The sequence below is a fragment of the Neopelma chrysocephalum genome, unplaced genomic scaffold (genome assembly GCF_003984885.1).
Source record: "Neopelma chrysocephalum unplaced genomic scaffold, ASM398488v2 Primary Assembly neopelma1_96814, whole genome shotgun sequence".
Lineage (NCBI taxonomy): Eukaryota > Metazoa > Chordata > Aves > Passeriformes > Pipridae > Neopelma > Neopelma chrysocephalum.
In genome coordinates, this window is record NW_020925458.1 from 127,820 (window position 1) to 149,623 (window position 21,804).

The window sequence follows — 21,804 nt, forward strand, 5'->3', positions numbered from 1 at the left end:
TCTCTGAGCTTGCATACACTTGGAAATTCTTTATCCTGGAAAAATAAGGTCCATAGTGAAACTGAAAACTAGATAATCATTTAGTGAAATTCCTGATGGCAGTGCTCCCTGCCTCCTTGGACACTTTGCACGTGGTATTAAATGTTATATGTTGAAGGTGGTATTTTGTGTTTAGGCCTGTGAATATTGTCTTAATCTACAGCAAATTAAAAGGATCTGAAGGGAAGAAAGAGCTATTGTAATAGTGCTGCTGCTCAGGTAGCCCTGTTAATCTGTTGTTACTACTTGTGCAATCACCCTGTGAGCTGTCAACTGGGATAATATCTGCACCTTGTCATTCAATGCCTATGTAATTTGTTAATGAAGCAGTTGGTGGTGGGATTTTCAGGAGCTTTCATCTTTCCAAAATGCTATAACAGCACTGAGCAAAACTGGCTTGAATCTCATGTTTGTCTCATATATATATCCTTTAGTCTTAATTCAAACATCTCCCTATGGGCAGGTGCAGGCAGCAGTACCATTTCGACGGAATCTCGTTATTACACATTTGGACGCACTTCCGCAACGTCTGTTGGAAGTAAACTCCTGCAGAGCCGCGTGATCAGCTGCAGCAATCCTGACATCACTGTTACACAAACTGCTACTGATGAGGAGGTCAAAAACATCATGACATCCAAGGTAAGAGAACAAAGTCAAATATCAGGAGAGTGGTATGGTCCAAAACTTAATAATCTAGTTTTTGTCTTTGAGGGTTGGATTTGCGTCTTGTAAATGTACTGTCTGTATCACCAGAAGCATTTACTGTTTATCTGATGTGTCATAGACCCATGTTAAATCCCAGTGCTAAATTCTGATGTCTCTTATCAGTGGAGAGCAAGAGGTAGGAACTCTGTCTCTTGTTTGTGGCTCAGACCTCCCACTGAGGGATTTGTTTTTTTGACATGCCTCACTCTCCTGTTATTCCAGACATTTAGGTTCTGTTCGTATCTGCTGACCTGGTCTGCTTCAAGTTGCACAGAGTCAGTGCAGCCACTGACCTTCTTTCTTTCTTTTTTTCTCTTTTTCCTTCTTCTATTTTTTTATTTACATATTTATTTTTATGTTTGGTGTTAAATAGTTTCCTGTTTAAAAAAAAAAGTAGGCAATTATATGACACTGGCCCTATAATTTTATATTGGCTATAGTACAGGTGCCATGTACATAGTTTGTAACTGGTGTTTTCAAACTACTTCACTCAACCACAGAATGAAGCACAAGCTTCTTCTGCTTTTCTCATCTGCAACTACATATACCACCAACAGCTTGCAGGACGGAAAGGTTGATGACATCTGAGAAACGGGATTTTGCTTCCCTGTTTGGTACCTGGTGCTTCCTGGTCTGCAGCATCACAGGCTCATCTCAGAGCTTTATGAAGATGGTTATGCTCAGCTCTCTGGGGAACCAAAATCTAGAGCTTCCCGTTCAGGTGAAGCTGGGAAGCTGTGCCTCTGACAAAAACAGGATTTTTTTGCCCTGTGCAAGGAGCCTGCTGCTAGCTGCAGCCCTGGCAGTGCTCTACAGTAGCAGGTCTGATGAGCTCTGAACCCTACCCCACCTGGCTTTTTTTTGAGTGTTACATTTGTAAAATACTGCTTCTCAAGTAGGTTATTTTCAGAAACATTTTGAAGTCTTTTCTCCATGAATGACCATGTGTCTTTCTGGTTAAAGTGAATGGGTGCCTGTCTTCAGCAAACGAAAACAGAACTAGTAAGATGCATAGGCTTTGACAGTTTATTTGGTTTGTTCATATGGGCATATGTATTCACCCATAGCAGCTTTTAATAACATAGACTTGAATTTAATAGCTTTATGACTTTTACTCTAATGTACTGTGTCCTGGAGGAGCGAGGGTAAACCCAAACCCCAGAGCTCAAGGCATACTTCCAAATTAACACAAAATTAAAATGTTTCATATTACAGCTTCATCACATTGATAAATGTGGCAATTTACAATTGGCTACTGCTGTTTCACTGCCTTTTTAATTTGCGTTGCTTTTAATGGAAGGAAGACTAATTAATTTCAGATGTAGCACCAGAGGATAAATTTACACCTTTTCAAGGGTGAATCGTGTCTTCCAAAGTACAGCTGCAGTGCTGCCATTGGGCACGAGATGGCAGTGCTGGCATTTGCACCCTCCTGTGGCTCGTGCTCTCAGGGGGTCTTCAGCCTCCAGTGGGAAGGGGGACGGGGAGAAGGAAAGAAAAGAACTGTTTAGGTGAACATCTGTGCATACCTTAAAAAAACCCAACAAACTAGAAACAAAAAAACCAAATCAAAACAAAAGCCTCCAAAACCCAAAAACCAAAAGCCAAAACAAAACAAAACAAACAAACAAAAAAAAAACAAAACCAAAAAAAAAAAAACCCAAAGAAAAAAAACAACCAACAAACAACCCACTGCTGCTGATTTCTTCTCTGTTAATGAGCTTAAGTCATCTATTAACTTACTATTATGTTTTTCTTCTGACTGTGTCCCCCAGCCTATGGATCACAGCTCCAGTCGGATGTCTTACTATGTTGAAGGGACAAATGACATGTCAAGTATTTGTGCAAACCCAAGACCATCCAATAAAAAGGTAAGCTAAAAAGGTACCACTGTGTGTGAGGGAACTCATTAACAGAATATGGAGCATCCTGTGGCAGTGCTGGCAATTGGCATTTCTAAATGAGGAGAGGGGAGAAACAGAACAGAATAACAACCAGTTTTATCAAACAAGGCATTTGTGGTGGAATATTGAATCATTGGGTAAATATTACTCAAACTTTTCTGCTTCTGCTCCAGAGTCTTTAAACTGTTTTTCCAGGACAGATTTAGACAAGTAGCAGCCTGTTTGGATCCTACTTTGCTCTCTTTCTCAAGATCTTAGAGCTTTTCCACTGCTGTTTATCCTTGGATACTTGCCTTTACATGCTACAGTAAACTCCATTCAGAAGTATTTGCCACCTCTTTCTTCTGTAAAGAGTGTTTTTCTTTGTCCCTTTTTGTAGCTTTTAGAACCAAGAAATTCCATCCTAACCTCTATACAAGGTTTGCTGTGGTTATTGCTGTATCCTTCCCTCCCACCACAGACTCAGTCTTACTTCTACCTCCTCTCAAAAACACATGGATGTGCTAAATGAAAACACTTAGCGGGTAGTGAGAAACATGACGGCTCTCTGTCAAACACACAGCCAATGGCCTGAGGATAGACCAAAGGCATTTCCCTGTTCAGTTATCCAGAGTTCTGGCTCAACAGAAAAATGGGTCCCATGCATGCCACCAACATTCTTTAAATGTCATTTTGGTCAAATCTGCCTTCTTATCCTACAAGGACATCCACACGTCCCCATCCAGCTGCAGACTCCCCAGTATGGAGGAGTTTCCCACAGGAAGATGGGGGATGTTGAAAATGGAAGACGAGTTGATTGAGAAGCCATTTTCCAACAATCTGTGTTTATTATCTAGCATTTCCATGAGGAGCTGGCACTGCAGATGGTGGTCAGCACAGGCATGGTGAGGGAAGCTGTCTTCAAGTATGCCTGGTTCTTCTTTGAGCTCCTGGTAAGATTTGATAGTGATATTTCACAGTTAGTTAATGGTGAAATGCAGTAGGTACTTCAGGCACAGATTTAGTTGGGTGATGACCTCTTTAGTTATTCAGCCCCACTGCATAAAGGAAGGTCTCAAATAATGGAAATACAACTAAAGAATTCTTCATATTCACCCCCATTCCACACTGATGGCAGTGGTGCCTAAGTTCTGCATGAACTACATGAGCAGTGGTCCACAGCTTGCAAGAGACTGAGAGACACTCAGCAAACCAAGCCCTTCCTTTTCTGTGAATACCTGTTCCTGTCTTTTCCATTTTGTTAATAACATGGGAGCAGCGACAAAGCTCCACAAACAGTTTTACAGAGCCCTGAGGTGATGTATGTCAGTGGAAATTGCATACTGATTTCCACTGGCAGCATATATGTAACCCAACATTAGGTCAAAAAATAAGAATTCCACACATGTCACTCCCTGTCCATCATGGAGGGAAAAAGATGCAAACAGCAGCATTTCAGAATTGCAGATGTAAGGGTCTGGGGGAGGGCGATTCTGATTTCAGGTGCTGAGACTAGCCAACTGCATGAATATGGACAGAAATCAATGTCTGTCTGTGTTTGAGTCTTAATCTCTCTGTTGTCATTACCACTACAAGTAGGATTTATCACAACAGCTCTGAGAAGACAAGTGATTACATTCAGGGAAAAAGAAGTAGGAAATCTTACTTCCATGAACAAACTTAAAGCAGTATTTTACCCCTGGTTTGGGCATTTTTTTGGTATTTTTTTCTGCTTTACAGATAAAAAGTATGGCTCAGTATGTTCATAACATAGAGAAGCAAGACAACCCACGAAGAACTCGGTTCTCCGATCGCTTCAAAGATGATATTACCACTATAGTTAGTGTGATTACATCAGAGATTGCTGCACTTTTAGCCAAACCACCAAAAGTAAGTGCATGAAATAATCAGCATGGATCCTTGCTACTGACCTTGTGTTACCCTGAGCTACATTTAATCCCATTTAAACTTCAGCAGTCTTGCTAGAATTAGGCCAATACTGAGGCAATATTTTCACACGGATCTTAAGCTAGAGTTGCAGCAAGGCAAAGGTCAGCCTTGCACTCCTTTGGCAGATCGTTTGTTTTTCTTCAGCTCAGTTCCCCAGCTTGATTCTCAGTGTGGCTGCAATGTACAGGGAGAAAACTCCCTTTCCCATTGACAGGAAAGGCTGAACATCCATTTTCAGTGGCAGTGAAGCTTTATGCCAGGTTAACCAGAGCATCAAACAGACTGCAGCCCAAGTAGGGCTTCTTGCTCTTATCCCCCTTTACAGTCACCCTCATTCCTACTGCATTGTGTTTTATTCCTCATTTGAGTTCTCTGTAGCAGTGGACTCTGCAATATTAAGGCAGAGTTCCTCATGGGGGTTGCAAAAGCAAGTGATCTAACCCCTGATCTCTATAAAGAGGCACTGGCTACTTGAAAATTAAAGACAAAAAATAAGCCCTAACTCCCATGAAATTCTTTCTCTTTTTAATGAGTTGCACTGATATGACAGATTATAAAGTGGAAGGGATCACAAATTGCAATTTATATTTTAACATTACTACTGTCAGCTTATACCACTGATACCACTCCACACTGGCCTGTAGACAAAATTTAGGCTACAGATAGGCATTGAATCACTGTGTGTTCAGTTGTTGCAACCAACTTGTTTTCATGCCCCAGAGCTGCCAAATGCACTGTGCTAGCCCAGCAGAGTACTCTGCCACAGAGCAGAGCAGGCTGGAGAGCTGGCCTGCCACATCACTTATCAACCAGCTCAGTTTCCTGATCCACTTTCTCCAAGTGTGCGTTGCCATGCTGTTGAGGAGCAGAAACTGGGAAAGGGGCAAGACCAGACGAATGGAAGCAGAGAACGGCAGAAGGGGTTGTCACTGTCCACCAAAAAGTTGTTCCTGAAGCTTTACCCTTTGCTCAGTCCTTTGGTGTGCTTCCATGATAGCCACGTGCAGAGAAATCATTTCCACATAAATGTTTACTTAAGGCACCAGTGACTTTTTTTTAAAATACATTATGAAATAAAAATTTGTTACATTAAAAAAATTTTAACAGAACTGTAGTCTCTGCCAACACACTAGTATTTATTGCTTCCTTACAAGAAATACACAAGTTTTTGTGGCCTGTTAATTCAATTTGATTTTGATAGAGTGAGTTTGATAGAACCTGCTTATGTGTGAAAATCCCACTGCAGTGTTTTCAGAATTAGGGCCATTGGTTAGTTGTACAAGCAGTAGGTAATGTGTGTCTGATTTTTAAATCCAAGCAGTAATAATCAATGTTACGATACATGGTTGAGCATGTCAGATTGCCCTGGATTTCTACAGTTATATGTCTGGCATATGCTAACCTACCCAATAAGGTAGTGGAAACTAGTTTTTTCTTCACAATAGAAAAATATTTTGCTATGTAAATTCTGTACTGTGTATTCCTGAAGAGCAACAAAAACGTTGAAAAATGAAGAATTAAATTATGACCACCCTGAGGTGAGGCACACCTGTTCTCACTAGTCAGAGGTGCCAGTAGGGGCAATATTTTTCTCAGTCGTCTCCTCTGTCAGTTTTGAGTGAGCTCACTTGAAGGCTCTGAACATTAAATGAGTGCAGATCCCTCAGGCATCTCCACTAATTCCTCTTGGAAAACTACATACGCTTCTGAGATTTTATGATTTAAATTGGTATGTTTGAAGTAACTGTAGCCTCATTTTAGAGGCCACATTAAGTTCTTTGTGATTGTTACTTGAGGCTGTGTATCTCTGGTAATCAGGCCAATTCTAAGCATGCAACAGCTTAGCTGCTGAATGATAAACCTCTCAAGATTTATCTTAGCAGTGTTTTGTTACTGTAAGTTTTACACTTAGAATTTCTAAACAAAATACTTGGCATTCCATCAGCAAAGACAGCACAGGTTTTTATTAATATTTTAGAGCAATATTTTATGTTTTAAGTACCTAAACCAGCATTGTCTGAGGCTCAACAGACCGGGGGGGGGGGAAAGTCATATGCAGGATTGCAGCTAATGGGGAATTCAGAACAGGTCTCACATTCCATTTGATTGTTGTCACCCCAAAGGTTTGCATAGATGAACTTATTTATTCATCCCATGATGTTGCTCTGTGAAAGCTACAAGACTTGAAATAATTTACAGAAGTGATTCTGTGCAATTTTAATAAGATCATGTGAACTGGAGAGCTGAAACAATCTTGTTCTGTATGTCCCATGAGATGAGGGGAGCTGACCCCTATGCTACTTTTTCATTACTCTAAAAAGTCTTCCACCTTTATGTAAGTTTTATACATCATAACTGATTTTTTTTCTTTTTTTTTTTCCCAAGGAAAGTGAACAAGCAGAAAAAATTAATATCAGCCTGGCATTTTTCTTGTATGATCTTCTTTCTTTAATGGACCGAGGATTTGTGTTCAGTCTCATCAAACATTACTGCAATCAGGTAGGCACCATGCATGATTGGGATTGCATTTGGCTTATGGCCAGTCCTGTATTCTGTTCTGTTTGATTAGTTTATCCATCAAGATCCTTTGAGTCGTGTTAAAGGTCCAGGTAAATTTCCTATTTCCTATTGCATATGCAGTGAGTTTAAACCTCTTTTGATTTGTAGTCTGCAGGAAAAACAATTGAGTGGAGGTGAAGACTCTTTTAGAAATGTCATACTTTGCACTGCTGCAGAGCATCCATGGAACCACTTTTCTTCCCTTACTTTTTTACATCGCTTAGCAGTAGGGTCTGCAGGCCATACAGATCAAGTTTTAGTCTCTGACTCCTCCACTGCAGTGAGGACAGTATTTAGATTTGGGGTAGTCAACCAAAATGATACATCTCTGTCTTCTCCAAAAAAGTTAGAAATAGATGATGATGCAGGATGTTGTGACGAGATTATTTCTTGTATTTGAACGGGAACGTTTCCTTCTGTTTTGTGAACTCTTACACCTGCTGTAGTTTTCTGCCAAAGGAAGGCCCTCTGTCAGCTGATGGTAGGAGAATGCAAGGTGGCTACCACCTCATTTTCTACAGTATGTACAATACTTCACTGATGTCACTGCTGATATGAAGAGACATGACAAGACCCCTGTGTTGCTTAGCAGGACTTTATATGAGTTTGCCGCAGACTCAGAAAAGTTTAGTTTGTTTTTCATTTTTGTGTTATGCAAAAGAGAAAAATATTGTCTGTTTTTCTTTTGGGACGAAAAAGGAAAGAAACAATTTATTGTCTCTTGGGAACTTGGGAAGTCAGCTGGGGAGCGGGGAGAGAGACACCATCACTGTGAAACGAAGAGCAGCTAATGTATGGAAGCTAGTTAGGTACAGTGAACATTTTAATGTATGCTGGGCTATATGTCTATTTCCTTTTCAGGGAGCAGGATATTTCACTGCATGGTAATTTAGATGGTACATGCTCATCGCTTTGCACTTTTTTGTTTGTTTTTCTAGCTTTCAAACAAGCTGAATTCACTCTCCACCCTGATTTCCATGAGACTTGAGTTCCTGAGAATTCTCTGCAGCCATGAGCATTACCTCAATCTGAACTTTTTCTTCATGACATCTGCATCTGCTCCAGCATCTCCTTCTCCCTCCTTATCCTCCCAGGTAGTCATCCATTTGATCATATTGTATGAATGTCACATGAAGCACACATGTAGAGAAAGACTTCTGTTGCTCTGCATTCAAATATTTAGTTTCAAATTAGGCGCTGTTGGATCAAGGAGAAAAACTTCCCTCTTGAAAGAAGAAGGAGGAATAGGAAGGAGTGCTACTGCAAAACTGCATCTACACAAGTTAGAACTTAACATGACACAGATACGTGCTCCTCTAGAAACATGCACACAGAAAATGACTATTAAGGTAGACATAGCAGGTCGAAAAGGAACATAGCTCTGAAGGCTAATTTACAGGCACACCTTTATCCCATCCATACACAACCACAAATTTGGTTACAGCGTGGTGCTAATAACACCAAGATTGGGGGTTTGATCCCTGTATGGGCCATTTAGTTAAGAACTGGACTTGATGATCCTTGTGGGTCCCTTCCAACTTTGAATATTCTCTGAATTCTGTGAATTTCATTATCTGTTTTGGAGAATTATGGCATGCAGCAGTGCACAGAAAACTTTCTGTGTGTTTGCCTTCTAACTGATCTTCTAATTCTCGAAGTGGATGTGGATGTTACTATTAAGTTAGTGACTAATACACTGCATTTTTCAATATCCTGGAATAGTGAATTTCTGTTGAACCTTCCTGTTGCTTAGAGCAGGATTATCATACTTTCTTTTTCCAGTAGCAGCATTCTTTGTTCTGGGTTCCTTCCCCTCTGCAGTAGTACACGTGATGCTATGACTTTGTCCATGATTTCTCTGTGTTTGGACAGTGCTTTCCTTTTTATTTTTAGCTTCATGATTTTCTGTGTGGAAACACTCAGGTATCCTGAGTAGACCTCTCCAAGCAGTATCCGTCATTTCTCATTTCTCCCAGGATGTCGTCCCCAGTACACGCACATTTTTCCAGACTTGGCCTGATACTGACACAACTCTAGTCCTAAATATCAGGACTTCCCATCCATCTTCCTGACCATGGAGTTCATGAACAAATTCGAAAGAGAAATTGTTGACTGGCATGCCACACACTCTTTTGCCAGTCTTGTGCTCTTCTCCTCTACATTTTACTTAGATGGTATCTTGCTTTTTTTACTATGGGGCAAACCCTCTATTGAAGGGTGCTAGCCTGTCTGTTTTCCATGTCAGTGGTTTTGCAGGGGTCGGGACGGATGAAGCAATTCAGTGCAATGCTCCATAACTGCCATAACCCTTGGAGGCAGGGGAATGGAATTGAAACTAAAAACGATGGGAAGTACAAAAACACTCAGAGTAATGGAGCAGTTAAAATTCACGGGGTTTTTTTCAAGTATCATTGCCAAAGAATTGATTGGATGCTACATCTCATACCTTAAGGGTTCTCACAGGTCGATAACAGTATACAGTATTTTCTTGAAGTTTTTCCTGGTCTTAAAAGTAAAGCTTGAAGGTCTTAGAGTTGAGGTTTCCCAATACATTTGGTTGATGCTAATCCCAGGTGCCAAAGAACTAGAAATGTGACTCTTCTGTTTATGAGGCAAAAAAAGATCAGCACAGCTTTTGTAACTAGTTCTAGCAAGTCAGAGCTGGGAAGACACCAGTTTAATCAATCTTTCCTTCAAGTAACATCCTCAACTTTTTTTTCTCCTTTAGGAGTAACCCATGAAGTGCAACCTGCACAAATCAGTAGGGTTTTTGTGGCCCTTGGATGATTTAATATGTTAGCTGACCACCCTTGCAGTAATTTTCATCTGTCTGCAGGAGTGCTGCCCAGCTGGAGTGAGATTTTAAGTAGAAATATGGCCTTGTGAATAAATCTTTTTAAATTCTTGGAGAGAAGCCAAATGCACTTAACTGGGTGCTCTACACTTTAGTGTTATTCCACACAAACATAGTGCAGCCATAGTACAGTCTGCTTGAGGTTGAATTTGAGTGGGTTGAAGCACAAATATGGGGCTGTTCAGAGACATGCGTCTTATTTGACCCAATATGCTGGAAGACAGCTGCCACTGTGTGGTATACTGATACTTTATGTGTTTGTGTTCTGGGACTATTCTTAGGTGACTGGCAGAAATATTGGGGAAGAATATTGAAGAGTATAAATTAAAAGCAAAATCTGGACTCTAATAACCAAGAAGTTGCAGTGGGAAATAGTGATCAGGTGACAAAAACATTCCAGGTGACCTGTGGCACACACCTGTGATGGGAGAAGCTAAGAAGTTCACAATACATATAAAGCAGCAACTTTCCGTTCCTGGGCTGGCTGTATATCAATCAAAGCTCTAAGTTACAGCAGTTTGAAAGCTGTTCTAAATTATGCCAGCTGCCAGCAAACTCAGCCAAGGATTTCCAGGCTGAAAGGAAACACTGTTCACATCTTTCCTGGCCTTACTTCTGTGCTAGGCATCATGGATGCTGAAGACACCAAAGTCCCACTTAATGTACAGGCAGCCTCTTGCTGTATGATACACAATGGCTGCTCTGCAATAGTAAGAGCAATATTACGAATTGTAAACATGGAGAAAATTTTCACTTCGCATCCTTTCCAAGTGAGTGAATACAGGGTAGGAATTTTACATCTCAAAGAATGTCAAGTGAGTTGCTGGCACAGAATGAAAAGGATGAGATTGCATCCTAGCAAGCGACTCATTTGAAATTAGGTGGTTTTTATTTCACACCCAGTTGTTTTCCTCCAAAATGTCCAACCTTCCTTCAAGTCTGCGGTTTTCCTCTGGTAGAGATTTTCTGTTAGCTACATGGACTGTGACTACAACCTCTTTAAGAAGCCTTGATTTTGGTGATCGTGCTTTAACACTTCAAATATACTTCTGCAGAACTCCAGCTCCTGCTCTAGTTTCCAGGACCAGAAAATCACTGGTATGTTTGACCTCTCAGCCGAATATCGCCAGCAACACTTTCTGACTGGCTTACTTTTCACTGAATTGGCAGCAGCGCTGGACGCAGACAGCGAAGGGTGTGTATCTCAATTTGCAGATTTTAGAATGGAATCGAGTCACATTGTTATTCTTGGCAAGGTCGCAGTTTGATTCCAGTGCAGTCCTGTTTCCCCCACTCTTTTCAATGAGTCACTCTGTAACACAGCAATGACCCAGTCATTGTTTAATCTGCTCCCAGTGAATAAAAATATGCTATTTGTCGTCATAGTATTGGCTAAGTATGTGAATTGAGAACACAAAATTTCAGTTGCTCTTCTCTCTGAAACACTTATGCCTTTGTCTGAGCTTAAGAGTTTAACCAAACCTTCACCAGAGTTTGATGCTTTTCTTTAAGCACCTCTCTTCACCATATTGAATTTTTATGAAAGTTTGAAAGACATAGGTGCTCCTTGATTGTGGTAAAGGAGCTTGGAGATTTAAGATACCTATCATTTGAAGGGAACATGAATCTCTGCTCAGAATGGAAGGAATTATCCAATGAATATTGGTGTATTAATTTGTTTCTTTCATCTCCACTCTATTACATCTTTGATTTATAAGTGATTTGTGCATAACCCATAAATGGAGCTTATGGATGGTTTCTATGTTAACAGGATTAGCAAGGTGCAAAGAAAAGCTGTCAGTGCTATCCTTAGCCTGCTGAGTTCCCATGACCTAGATCCACGTTGCTCCAAAAAAGAGGTGAAGATTAAAATTGCAGCTCTTTACCTCCCTTTGGTTGGTATAATTTTGGATTCACTACCACAACTCCATGATTTTACAAGTAAGATCTTTTTCCCTTTGGATTTTTTAGCTTTTTAGTGCGACTTGTCTAAGCAGTTTATCAAACACAAAAGAGATCACGCTAAGTGCAGAAATTCCCTACAGTCTAGTAAAGCTGAATAATTATTTACTTAGAAGTAAACTGGATTTTTACAGACAGGAAAAGCTTTGGTGTCCTCATCATGAGCAAATGGTAGACCAGAGATGAATCTGTAAGTACTCCTACATATCTCTTAGTGTAAATTTTATGATCTTGCAAATAAAGCCTACAAGGTCTGCATAAATATTGAGATCTAGGTAGGCTTAACAGACAGTAGGGAAGAAAACAATAGTGATACTGGCATCCTGTTATATCACAATTAAAGAAATTGGATTGTATTCTTTCTGTCTTTTTCTGTTGCTCCTTAGTGCTATTAACATGACACAAAAATTAATTAATTAAAGGTATAAACTCTGAAGAATATATTTTTGTCACTGTCCTGAAAATATTTTGTGTTTAGACATCTGAACAAAAAACTTACTAATATGAAAGTATTATTTAGCACTTTCAGTTTGATAAGGTCAAAGCATTTAGTCTACGCTATCTAATCAGATCTCACGTCATTCATCTAATCTAAGTATTATCCTCATACCATAGACGAAAAGAGATATGAGGAAGCCCAGGTGTACCCATATGGCTAAGTTTTTGTGTGTCCTTCTTCTTGAGTATCTGTCACAAGAGGCTGCTGATCTCATTCTGAACACACGGGGTCCAGCTGATCACTCAATTTCACTGAAAAACAGGACTTGCAAAACACAAAATGGATGCTTAGAATCAGAGGAGATTTTTACAAAACTTAGGTATAAGTAACTTTATTTGCTGGTAGTGATGTCAAGACTAGTAGGGAATAGAAGCAGCTAGATGCTTGAAATTAAACTTTTTCTTTAGTCATCAGGCAATACTGGCTCTGTCACCTGTTAGTACTGACTTTCGTACTTTGTTAAGTATCACCGAATCCATGTATGGCTTCTATGTTTATTCTTTTCTTGGAACTTGATGGTTCCACGTCTTACAAAGCACTTAGCTTTGGCTTAGCTTTGAATTTCGGAGACAACCTCACATTTGCTACCACCTTTTATTTATTTGAATAATTTGGCAATCTTTGCAGATAGCTACAATCTGTCTTGCTAATGCTGTGCCTCTTTTACTGCTGGGTACATCAGCCAAACACTCTCAGGGATGGAGGTACTAATTGTTTTGTTAGGTTACAGACCAATGGAAAACTGTGACGTGAGCAGCAACAACTGGATTGCTCCTGAAGTTCCAATGGGATATTTCAAATCTAGTTTCAGATATCCGCAGTGGAAAGGGACGCACAGGAAGCCCAGAAGAGGAACAAGAGTCTGCAGGTGCAATCAACCAAAACGTGGCCCTTGCCATTGCAGGGAATCAGTTCAACATCAGGAACTCTGGAATACCTCTGGTGTCCCTGGTATGTCCACTGCTCTGTCAGTCTCCTTTCTTGTATCTGTTTTCCTCTTTCTTTTTTTTCTCCTTTTATCCTTTCTTGTCACTAATAACTACAGTCATGAGAAACTGCATTTTTGTTTCCTCCAGCCCCAAAGAATCCCTCGTATTCCGCCTGTCATCTTCTCCTCTTCTCTTCTAGTCATTTAATTACTGCTTTACCATACAAAGTTCTCTTTTTCTCCCACATCTATTTCGATTTCCACACCCAGCCTAGACTCATTTCCAGATCAGCAAATGAGTGCCATGCTGCTTCCCAGTTCCAACCTCACCTGAATACGTGGATCTAGGACTCAGATCCTTCTTTTTCTCTCTCTATCTCTTTCCTCATTGTTTTTTTAATCTACTGTGCAATTTGACACAACTAGATGGCAGGAGGAAACCAAACACTTAAAGAATCTTCTTCTACATTATTCCAGAGAAATTAAAATACAAATATCTAGCAAACAATGCTCTTGTGCCTCCCCCGGTCTTTCAGATGTATTCAGCTGCTCCTTTCTCTAATGATACATACATTCAAAAAATACAATAATTATAACCTGGAAGAGGTCAAACTTACTGAAGTCCAGTTCTGAGATTTGACTTGACTATCATTTAAATAACATTATTTCATCTGAATGACCTTTCTCTCCTTTTTCTTCTTTCAACTGACATTTATCTGCTTCTAGCCCTACAGACAGAGTGCCACATTAGGTCCTGAAACTACTCGCAATCTTTTGATCTGTTTCCTCTGGATCATGAAGAATGCTGATCAGAATCTAATACAGAAATGGATTGCAGACCTTCCACCCATGCAGTTGAACAGAATTTTAGACCTTCTCTTCATTTGTGTCTCATGCTTTGAGTACAAGGTAAGTGAAACATGGCGTGGTTTTGTGGTCCTGCTTTGGTTCAGGTTTTTTTCCATAAATTCCAGCTGTCTGGGGTAAATTTGTTATTAGCAGTGGTTAGATTAGCACTTTTCTAATCTATACTGCAAATGGGCAAATTAATTGAGATAAAATAACTGACACTAGCCTTCAAGCAAAATACAGCCAAAACCTTCAAGGAAGTCCTATGACTTTGGCTTAAGCTGTTTTATTATTTTCCTTTACCTGGGTATTTGAGGGCTGTTTTTGGTGGGAAGTATATTGACAGCTCCTGTAAGTACTGAACAGGACACTAAGGATGACTCTTTAATTAAGAGCTGGAACTTGATTTCAGGACTCTCTGAGAGGGCCTGTCTGAAACTGATCAAATAACCTTCTCTCTGATTTCTCTCTCTGTAGTACTGACCTACATCTTTGTGTCTCTTAGTGGTACATATGCTACCTCTTTCCTTATTTGCAGCATTTATTAGCCTTTATATGTTAGTCAGTCATATTCATTGCTTTCTGCCCCTTCTACAGGTCTCTCCTCTTGTGTCTCATTCTGGGGATGTAGTTTGGACTCAGGTCCAAAGATGGAGGCATTGGTAGCAACTGGTTTGACTTTACTTTCAGGGCAAGCAAACCTCAGATAAAGTTAGCACCCAAGCACTCCAGAAGTCCAGAGATGTTAAAGCCCGACTAGAAGAGGCTTTACTGAGAGGTGAAGGAGCCAGAGGAGAAATGATGAAGCGCTGCAGAATACCAGCTGGTACTTCATACCCCTCTTTTCCTATGTCTTTTGAGAGGAACTCAAATGGTGGTAGACATAAATGAGTTTATTGGGTTTTATGCACACTACCCATTTTCATCCTTATATTTTTTACCCACAGTCCTTTGTCTTGCAAACCATTGTTGGTTTTGTGTGGATAAAAATATCTTTAACTTTCAACTATCCAAGGTGTAGCTAGGACTGAACTCTTTTCATGTGAAGAATATGATCCAAGAAAGAAGTTTTAAGACGTTCTGAAAAATTGTCCTGGTGTCTAATCAAGAGCCAAGAAATGGTGTCAAAACTATCAGTAAGAACAAATTGTTCATAGCAAAAAAGGTTGTTTCATTTAATAAATGGAATAATCTGTGGCTTGATTTTTGAAGACATTAAGCAAGCTAATGTTCTAAAAATCCTCAATGAAATAAGTTATGAGGTCCTGTCTTTACTAGAGCCTTGAAGCTGTAAAGTTGAATGGTTTTCATTCTGACAGTATGCTACAGAAATATATCTCCTTCCCTTGGTGAGTTATCAGACTTTAGGTGTTGCTTTTTGCTTAAATCTCACTGACATATGTTGCACTCTTAGGGAATGACAGATCAGCGGGGCTAAATGAAAACCTGCGCTGGAGAAAGGAGCAGACTCAGTGGCGGCAGGCAAATGAGAGGCAAGATAAGTAAGTAATTTAATAAAGACATATTGCTTTTATTAGAGCCAAGCTGTTTGGGGATTTTATGTTTTATTCTTTCTCTTAGGATATTTTATTACAAAATCAGCAGTTTCAATCCTTTCCCTCTTCTGTCAAAGAGTACAAAATAGAAAATGTTAATGTAGCTGTTGCTATGACACAACAAAGAGGTCACAAATACGTGAATGAGAAGTTTAAATAGCTATCTATGCATTTTTTCCCTTCTTCTTAACAGTGTGGTAAACACTAGTTAGTGATACAAGTTGTATCAAGTACTCCACAGGGGCTTGCTATGACGTTTATTTTGGTGTTGCTATACTACAGTACTGTAGTATATGCTTTGCCACATAAAATCAGCTAAGCTGAGTCTGACATGCTGTGTTAATATCACGAAGCACTGTCAGCAGGAGTCAGGGAGGATAATGTTTTGGGATTGTAGTACTGGCTGTAAACTTTGTGTCATGTCAGGGAAGATCTAGTCAGCATGGTCAATATGCAAGGCTCCATGGTTGCTGGAAATGGTTCAAACAGCTATGCTGTTCACTCAATTTGTTCAGTTCTTACTCATGTTTAGTGATCTCTGGCTTGATTAGAGCACCATCCTTTTGGCATTTCCTTCTGTTCTTTGTTGCTTTGAGTCAGTCATTGTAAATAGTAACCATATTACTGCCCTGACTTCCTTTCCTAGCCCTCAGCAGAATTATCTGTTTGTGCCCTAAAGGATGGCTCTACTTTTTTGGTTTTATTTTTGGGTAAATGAACGAAGCAGAGCTGCTACAGATTTCGAAGTTGCTCAGAAGTGTGATTGTAAGAGTGTTGCTCCAACCACAGAAATGCATCTTAGGAAATTTGGCCCAAGTCAGAGGATCTCTAATCTCAAGCTTTAGGCAGCCTCTGGCCAGGCAACATTTTTTTTGAGCAGTTTAGGAAAAAGAACAAAGCCTCCTCTTTGTGTTTCTGGCATAAAAGGGATGTCTGAAAATGCACTTTTGTTAGGAGCTTCACCTGTGCTTAGAATATTCAGCTGCACAGGAGCTATGTTCCAGACATTGTCCTTAAGTCTCAATGAAGAAGGTATTATCCATTGCCTTAACCACCATTTTCTATATCTTTTATACATATTTCAGTTCTCTCTTAAATGGCCTGAGGCACTGCTCTATTGACCCCAGTGGACCTGCTGTCTCAAGAATCAACATTTTAAAATGCCTACATTAAACACTGCTTCTGTGGCACTGAAGCAATTTCTACTTTGTCCTAGTCTGCCATTTTTACTTTTTTTCTTCTGAAATTGTCAGAACAGTTACCCCTATTCCATTTCAGGGTTTTGTGTCCTGCTACAGGCAATGTATTGAGAAATTACAGCGCAGTTTATTGAACAATTGAACGTGATATTGAGTAGCCATTACCCAGGGGACAATTAAGGAAGCAAAAGCATCTGTTTGAGCTATCTAGAGGCCTAGTTTTGGATGTCCCCTCTGAGACTTCCCTTCTACAATATCAGCTTTCCTCAACTGACTCTATCGTTTTGAAGAAACACTGTTGAACACTATTGTCATTGTTTGCTCTTACAGGATCATTCAGAATGGTATCATTTCTATTTTGGCTTTGTTTAAACAGCGGGTCATCTAACCCTTGGAGTACTGTCTGCATGCTTAAATTAGGACATCTTTTTGCAGGACCAAAGCTGAGCTGGATCAAGAAGCCCTGATCAGTGGAAACCTGGCAACTGAAGCTAACTTGATCATTCTCGATATGCAAGAGAACATCATCCAGGTGAGAAACGGCAGAGCTGGCTTGGTACCAATCCCTGCTCCCTCAGAAGGCAGTGGAAGCAAGATTCATTTTTTCTTTTGTTTCTTAGACAATGCAAAATATTTTAATTCGAGATCTTCTGTAAACTTGTATAGTCTTGAAGAGAAAAAAAAAGAAGATAAGAAAAATATGAATAAGAATGAATCCAAAGATTAAATTGTCGCCTGTCTTATGCTGTCGCTACAAGGCCTTTCTCCTATAGGTATTGCACTACTGTGAATGAAAGGGAAATCTACCACCTTGTCTTCAGTAGATGTTTTTGAAAGCCATTTCCACTGTCTTACTATGATCCTGGAGTTAGGAGAGGACGAGAGAAGAAAAACCTTCATTTATGCCAGGAATGTAGCTGAAGATATTAGAAATTTAGAACTGTAGAGCTGGATGGCCTTTGGCCTTACTCACATGTATAATCCTAGACATAAGGATTTAAAAGACAAACAGATTTAACCTTGAATGCTCTGTGCAGGAAAGTATCTCCCACCTACCTGGAGTCCTGAAAAGAGATGTACCCTCCTAAGCAATGTAATGTGCAGAACGTATTTAACAGCTAGGAGTCAGATGCAGTAAAATTTCACAGGTCCTTTGACCACTGTGAAAAGTGATAGTTGACTCTGCTTAGGCATAACCTCCCGGTTTAGGAGAGACAATCCAAATTCATGGATGTGGGAATACTACTGTGGGACCCACACACATAGATAGTGAGGAGAAAACCTGGTGCTTGAAAACATATTAGTAGAAGAGCATTTAGCTACTAGACTGTTGTTGTACTGGGCATTATTTTCACATGACACCACTCACAGCACCTAGTCTGCCCAGTATTTGGGTTGTGGATTGGATCAGAACATACCAGTATGCCTATTAGCCTAGATGCCCAGGAAATCAGAGCATGAGGAGACAAGGGAAAGGATGGTGCTTGCCTATCACAGGATCAGTTCCTAATACAAGGTACATGAAGGATTGGACAAAATGTGAACAGAGCTTCAAGAATCACTGGAGAAACTGGCTGAGCTTAAAAATGCATTGGAGGGGCTGCAGAAATTGGGAAATGTTTGGGACATTTTCCACTCTGTCTTCCTGATCACTACAGAATTGTTTTGAAATTCCTCTGAAGCAGATGTTAACAAGTGAAAAAACTGCAAATTCTAAACTCCTGGATGTCTCATGGACTGGAAAGCAGAACTTCAGCTCCTATGTTCTAGTTCCTTGCTGAACTATCTCATACAGTTATTGTTTTTCTCCTCCATATGTAGGCAAGCTTTGCGGTAGAGTGCAGAGATAATCTTTTGGGAGGAGTTTTGAAGGTCCTGGTAAATTCTCTTGGCTTCGATCAGAGCACCACTTACCTGACTCATTGCTTTGCTACACTCAGAGCACTCATTGCCAAGGTATGCTCCTGACATATTTTTGTTTTCTTGCTTCCAATCAAATTATTAGAGCAGCATTTCTAGAGCAGAGCTGTGTGCACTTATTACTTTTCTTTGGCATTCATTAAATGTATTTTGCATATGTAAATACAAATTACTGTCTGTAGGGTTGTTACGGGATTTCTACAGCTATTGTAAGGTATTTCACAGAGCATACATGATGGAATAACTGAGTCAGAATAATCTTGTGGGTTTAGCAGTCTACTCTGAAATATAGAAGATTTACTAATAGAAAGATAGAAGATTCCACCCATTTTATTTCAAATGCATTCTGATTTTAATTAGGAATCTTAATGCCAGGGTTTGCAAAATTTCCATAATTTAAGTTATTATATCATCAGGACTTGTTTCCAACCAGTTGGGCAGCAGAGAAATCAAAGATCATGAGAGACCTGGGGCATCATGCTAGGTTTCTACTTCTGAAATATGTTCCAGAATTCTAAGTAAATTCTAAAATGTTGACAGATTTCATCTTTGTTCTACCTGAAAACTAGGCCAAATCCTAGTCTCCCTTTTATTTCTCTATCACCAATTAAAGAAAACAAAACAAAACAAAACAAAACCCACAAAACAAAACAAACAAACAAAAACAAACCCACAAAACAACAAACAAACAAACAAACAAAACACCAAAAAACAAAACACAAAAAAAACCCCATGAACTTCAAAATGTATATGGGGATAGAAATTGACCCAATGTTTCATAATGTAGGTCAAAATGGGTTGGGTGCTTCATGGAGATTCTAAAATCTTTTTAAGATTCATTCTCCGACAAAGAAAAGCAATTCCACAAAGGAAGAATCCATGAAATCCCTGATTTTCTTCTAAACTATTCTGAAATGCAAATAAGAAACAGGATACTCCTGTCCAATTAATGCCTGTCTGCTCTCAAGTGCAGATTGGGTGACCAAGTCTAATTACAGGGTAGATATCTGAGTAGTTATGAAACTAATAATTATGTTTTCATTGTACTTTATCTTTAAAAGCTAACTTCCAATTACAATAATGAATTTTGTGAAACAATCATTATTCTCATTGAAATAGATCTTCTAGTTAAGCTGACTCAGTTCTGTATTTTCTGAAGCAATCATTGTAATTATTTCTATTACTTCTATTACACTGTAGGCATATAGATGTTATTTTACAAATAAAAATGGTAAAACCCTGTGCCACTGGGCTTGTAATATAAATTAGACATAAAACAGTGAGATAATGAACTGAAAAAAGTTGAGAACTGGAAAATGGATCTGCAAATTACACCCACATAATAATATCTTGAGTTCACTCACCCACCTTTATCAGTCCTCTGTGTGTGTATATGGTACTGATGCATCTGTGCTTCTATGGTGAGAGTTTCTTAGGACAGATATCTTACCCCCTCAGCTTATTTTCTGCTTTGTGCATTGTGAAGATGCTGTAAAGGAGAGTCTTGCACGAAAGCTGGGCAGTGGAAGTTTTGTGGCACGCTGTAGGTGGAAGAACATGCTGGAGGCCTGGGGAAGGGTAGGGCGTTGGTGTAAAAAGCTAGTAATTGCTCCATATGCTTAAGGAAGTATTTGCATGTTTCATCAACTATGATGTATTCTGAAAATAGCAACTCTCCAGGCTTCTAAGAATTTTACAATATTTTATGTTTTCGAAAGCACCTGGGGCCATCCCACTCTGAGAAATGTTGTCATTCTGACTCATTCTCTCTTTTTCAAAACACAAAGACTATTTCCAAACCCTTATTTTCTGTAGAAAAGCTTAAAAATTGAACCTGTAGCATCACAGGAATCAGAAGTCTAAATTTAAAAAAAAAATAAAATGTTGGTTTTGAAAAGTTTAGTCTTTTGCTGAATTCTGTGATTTTTGTGCACTAAGCTAATGATGTTTTAATGCTAGAAATGAGAGTAATGAATGTTTTCTTCTCTGTCTCCCTTAGTTTGGAGATTTGCTGTTTGAAGAGGAGGTTGAACAGTGTGCTGACCTGTGTCAAAGAGTTCTCCATCACTGCAGCAGCAGCATAGATATTACACGGACTCAAGCCTGTGCCACTCTCTATCTCCTCATGAGATACAGTTTCAGCTCTACCAGTGTAAGATTTTTAGAAAGCAGTATGTTTTGTGACCCTTTTTGTGATCAATTGAAACAGACTGCAGTTGCCATAGCAAATAGAATGCATCTGCAGACAATCACATGGTCTGCTGTTTCACACATTTGAGCCAGGAGAAGTGCTAGAAGTGTAGAGGGAAAGTAGTTTTAATTATTGTTCATTGCCTTGTTTAGGAAAATGTGACTTTTTCCTGCAACATCTGTAAATGCAACTTCAAACGGAACAGCATTAGGCCTCTGACATCAAAGCCTATACAATGTTTAAGCAATACTTTTCATTCTCTCACTTCTGTTTTCAGTTCTGTGTCAGCACTACTCAGTCTAGTTCTATTCTAATGCAATTACAATCTCAGTAGTACTGCATACATATATTAATGGGAATTCTTCGCCAAGTGCTTGGTCTTTGGACTGGACTCTGATTTTTGCCACACATATGAAATAAAAATGTGTAGATTATGCATGTAGGTTCATAATGTTCTAGCATGAAAGTACATACATTAGCATTTTGGACAGCATCAGACCTCACACAATCTAAACTGTTAACAATCTTTAACAGTTGTTAAAGTAATAACTCCACTAGTTGTTAGTTTAAAGGCTTTGGATACGTAAAAAGTGCTAGGTTTGCAGAAGAAAAATGTACTGTGGAGACACTGTGATTAGCAAGGTGTAGTGCACCACCGCTTGAAGCCCTCAGAGGCCTTTTGCTTCCTGGACTTGTTTCCAGAATGTTTT

The 21,804-nt window shown here is 39.5% G+C and overlaps 1 protein-coding gene across 5 annotated transcripts in view; it reads left to right on the forward strand.

Moving 5' to 3' along the window:
• Window positions 1–21,804, forward strand: part of DOCK8 (dedicator of cytokinesis 8) — an 88,160-nt gene that overhangs the window by 50,615 nt on the left and 15,741 nt on the right. For all 5 annotated transcript variants that reach the window (XM_027709557.1, XM_027709558.1, XM_027709559.1 and 2 more), the window contains 15 exons: window positions 503–678; window positions 2,520–2,615; window positions 3,485–3,580; window positions 4,368–4,517; window positions 6,963–7,076; window positions 8,075–8,230; window positions 11,046–11,185; window positions 11,762–11,931; window positions 13,257–13,402; window positions 14,106–14,288; window positions 14,919–15,054; window positions 15,643–15,730; window positions 17,419–17,515; window positions 18,805–18,939; window positions 20,903–21,055. In XM_027709557.1, the coding sequence (XP_027565358.1) occupies window positions 503–678; window positions 2,520–2,615; window positions 3,485–3,580; window positions 4,368–4,517; window positions 6,963–7,076; window positions 8,075–8,230; window positions 11,046–11,185; window positions 11,762–11,931; window positions 13,257–13,402; window positions 14,106–14,288; window positions 14,919–15,054; window positions 15,643–15,730; window positions 17,419–17,515; window positions 18,805–18,939; window positions 20,903–21,055 (2,036 nt within the window). The remainder of the gene's footprint in view (window positions 1–502; window positions 679–2,519; window positions 2,616–3,484; window positions 3,581–4,367; window positions 4,518–6,962; window positions 7,077–8,074; window positions 8,231–11,045; window positions 11,186–11,761; window positions 11,932–13,256; window positions 13,403–14,105; window positions 14,289–14,918; window positions 15,055–15,642; window positions 15,731–17,418; window positions 17,516–18,804; window positions 18,940–20,902; window positions 21,056–21,804) is intronic.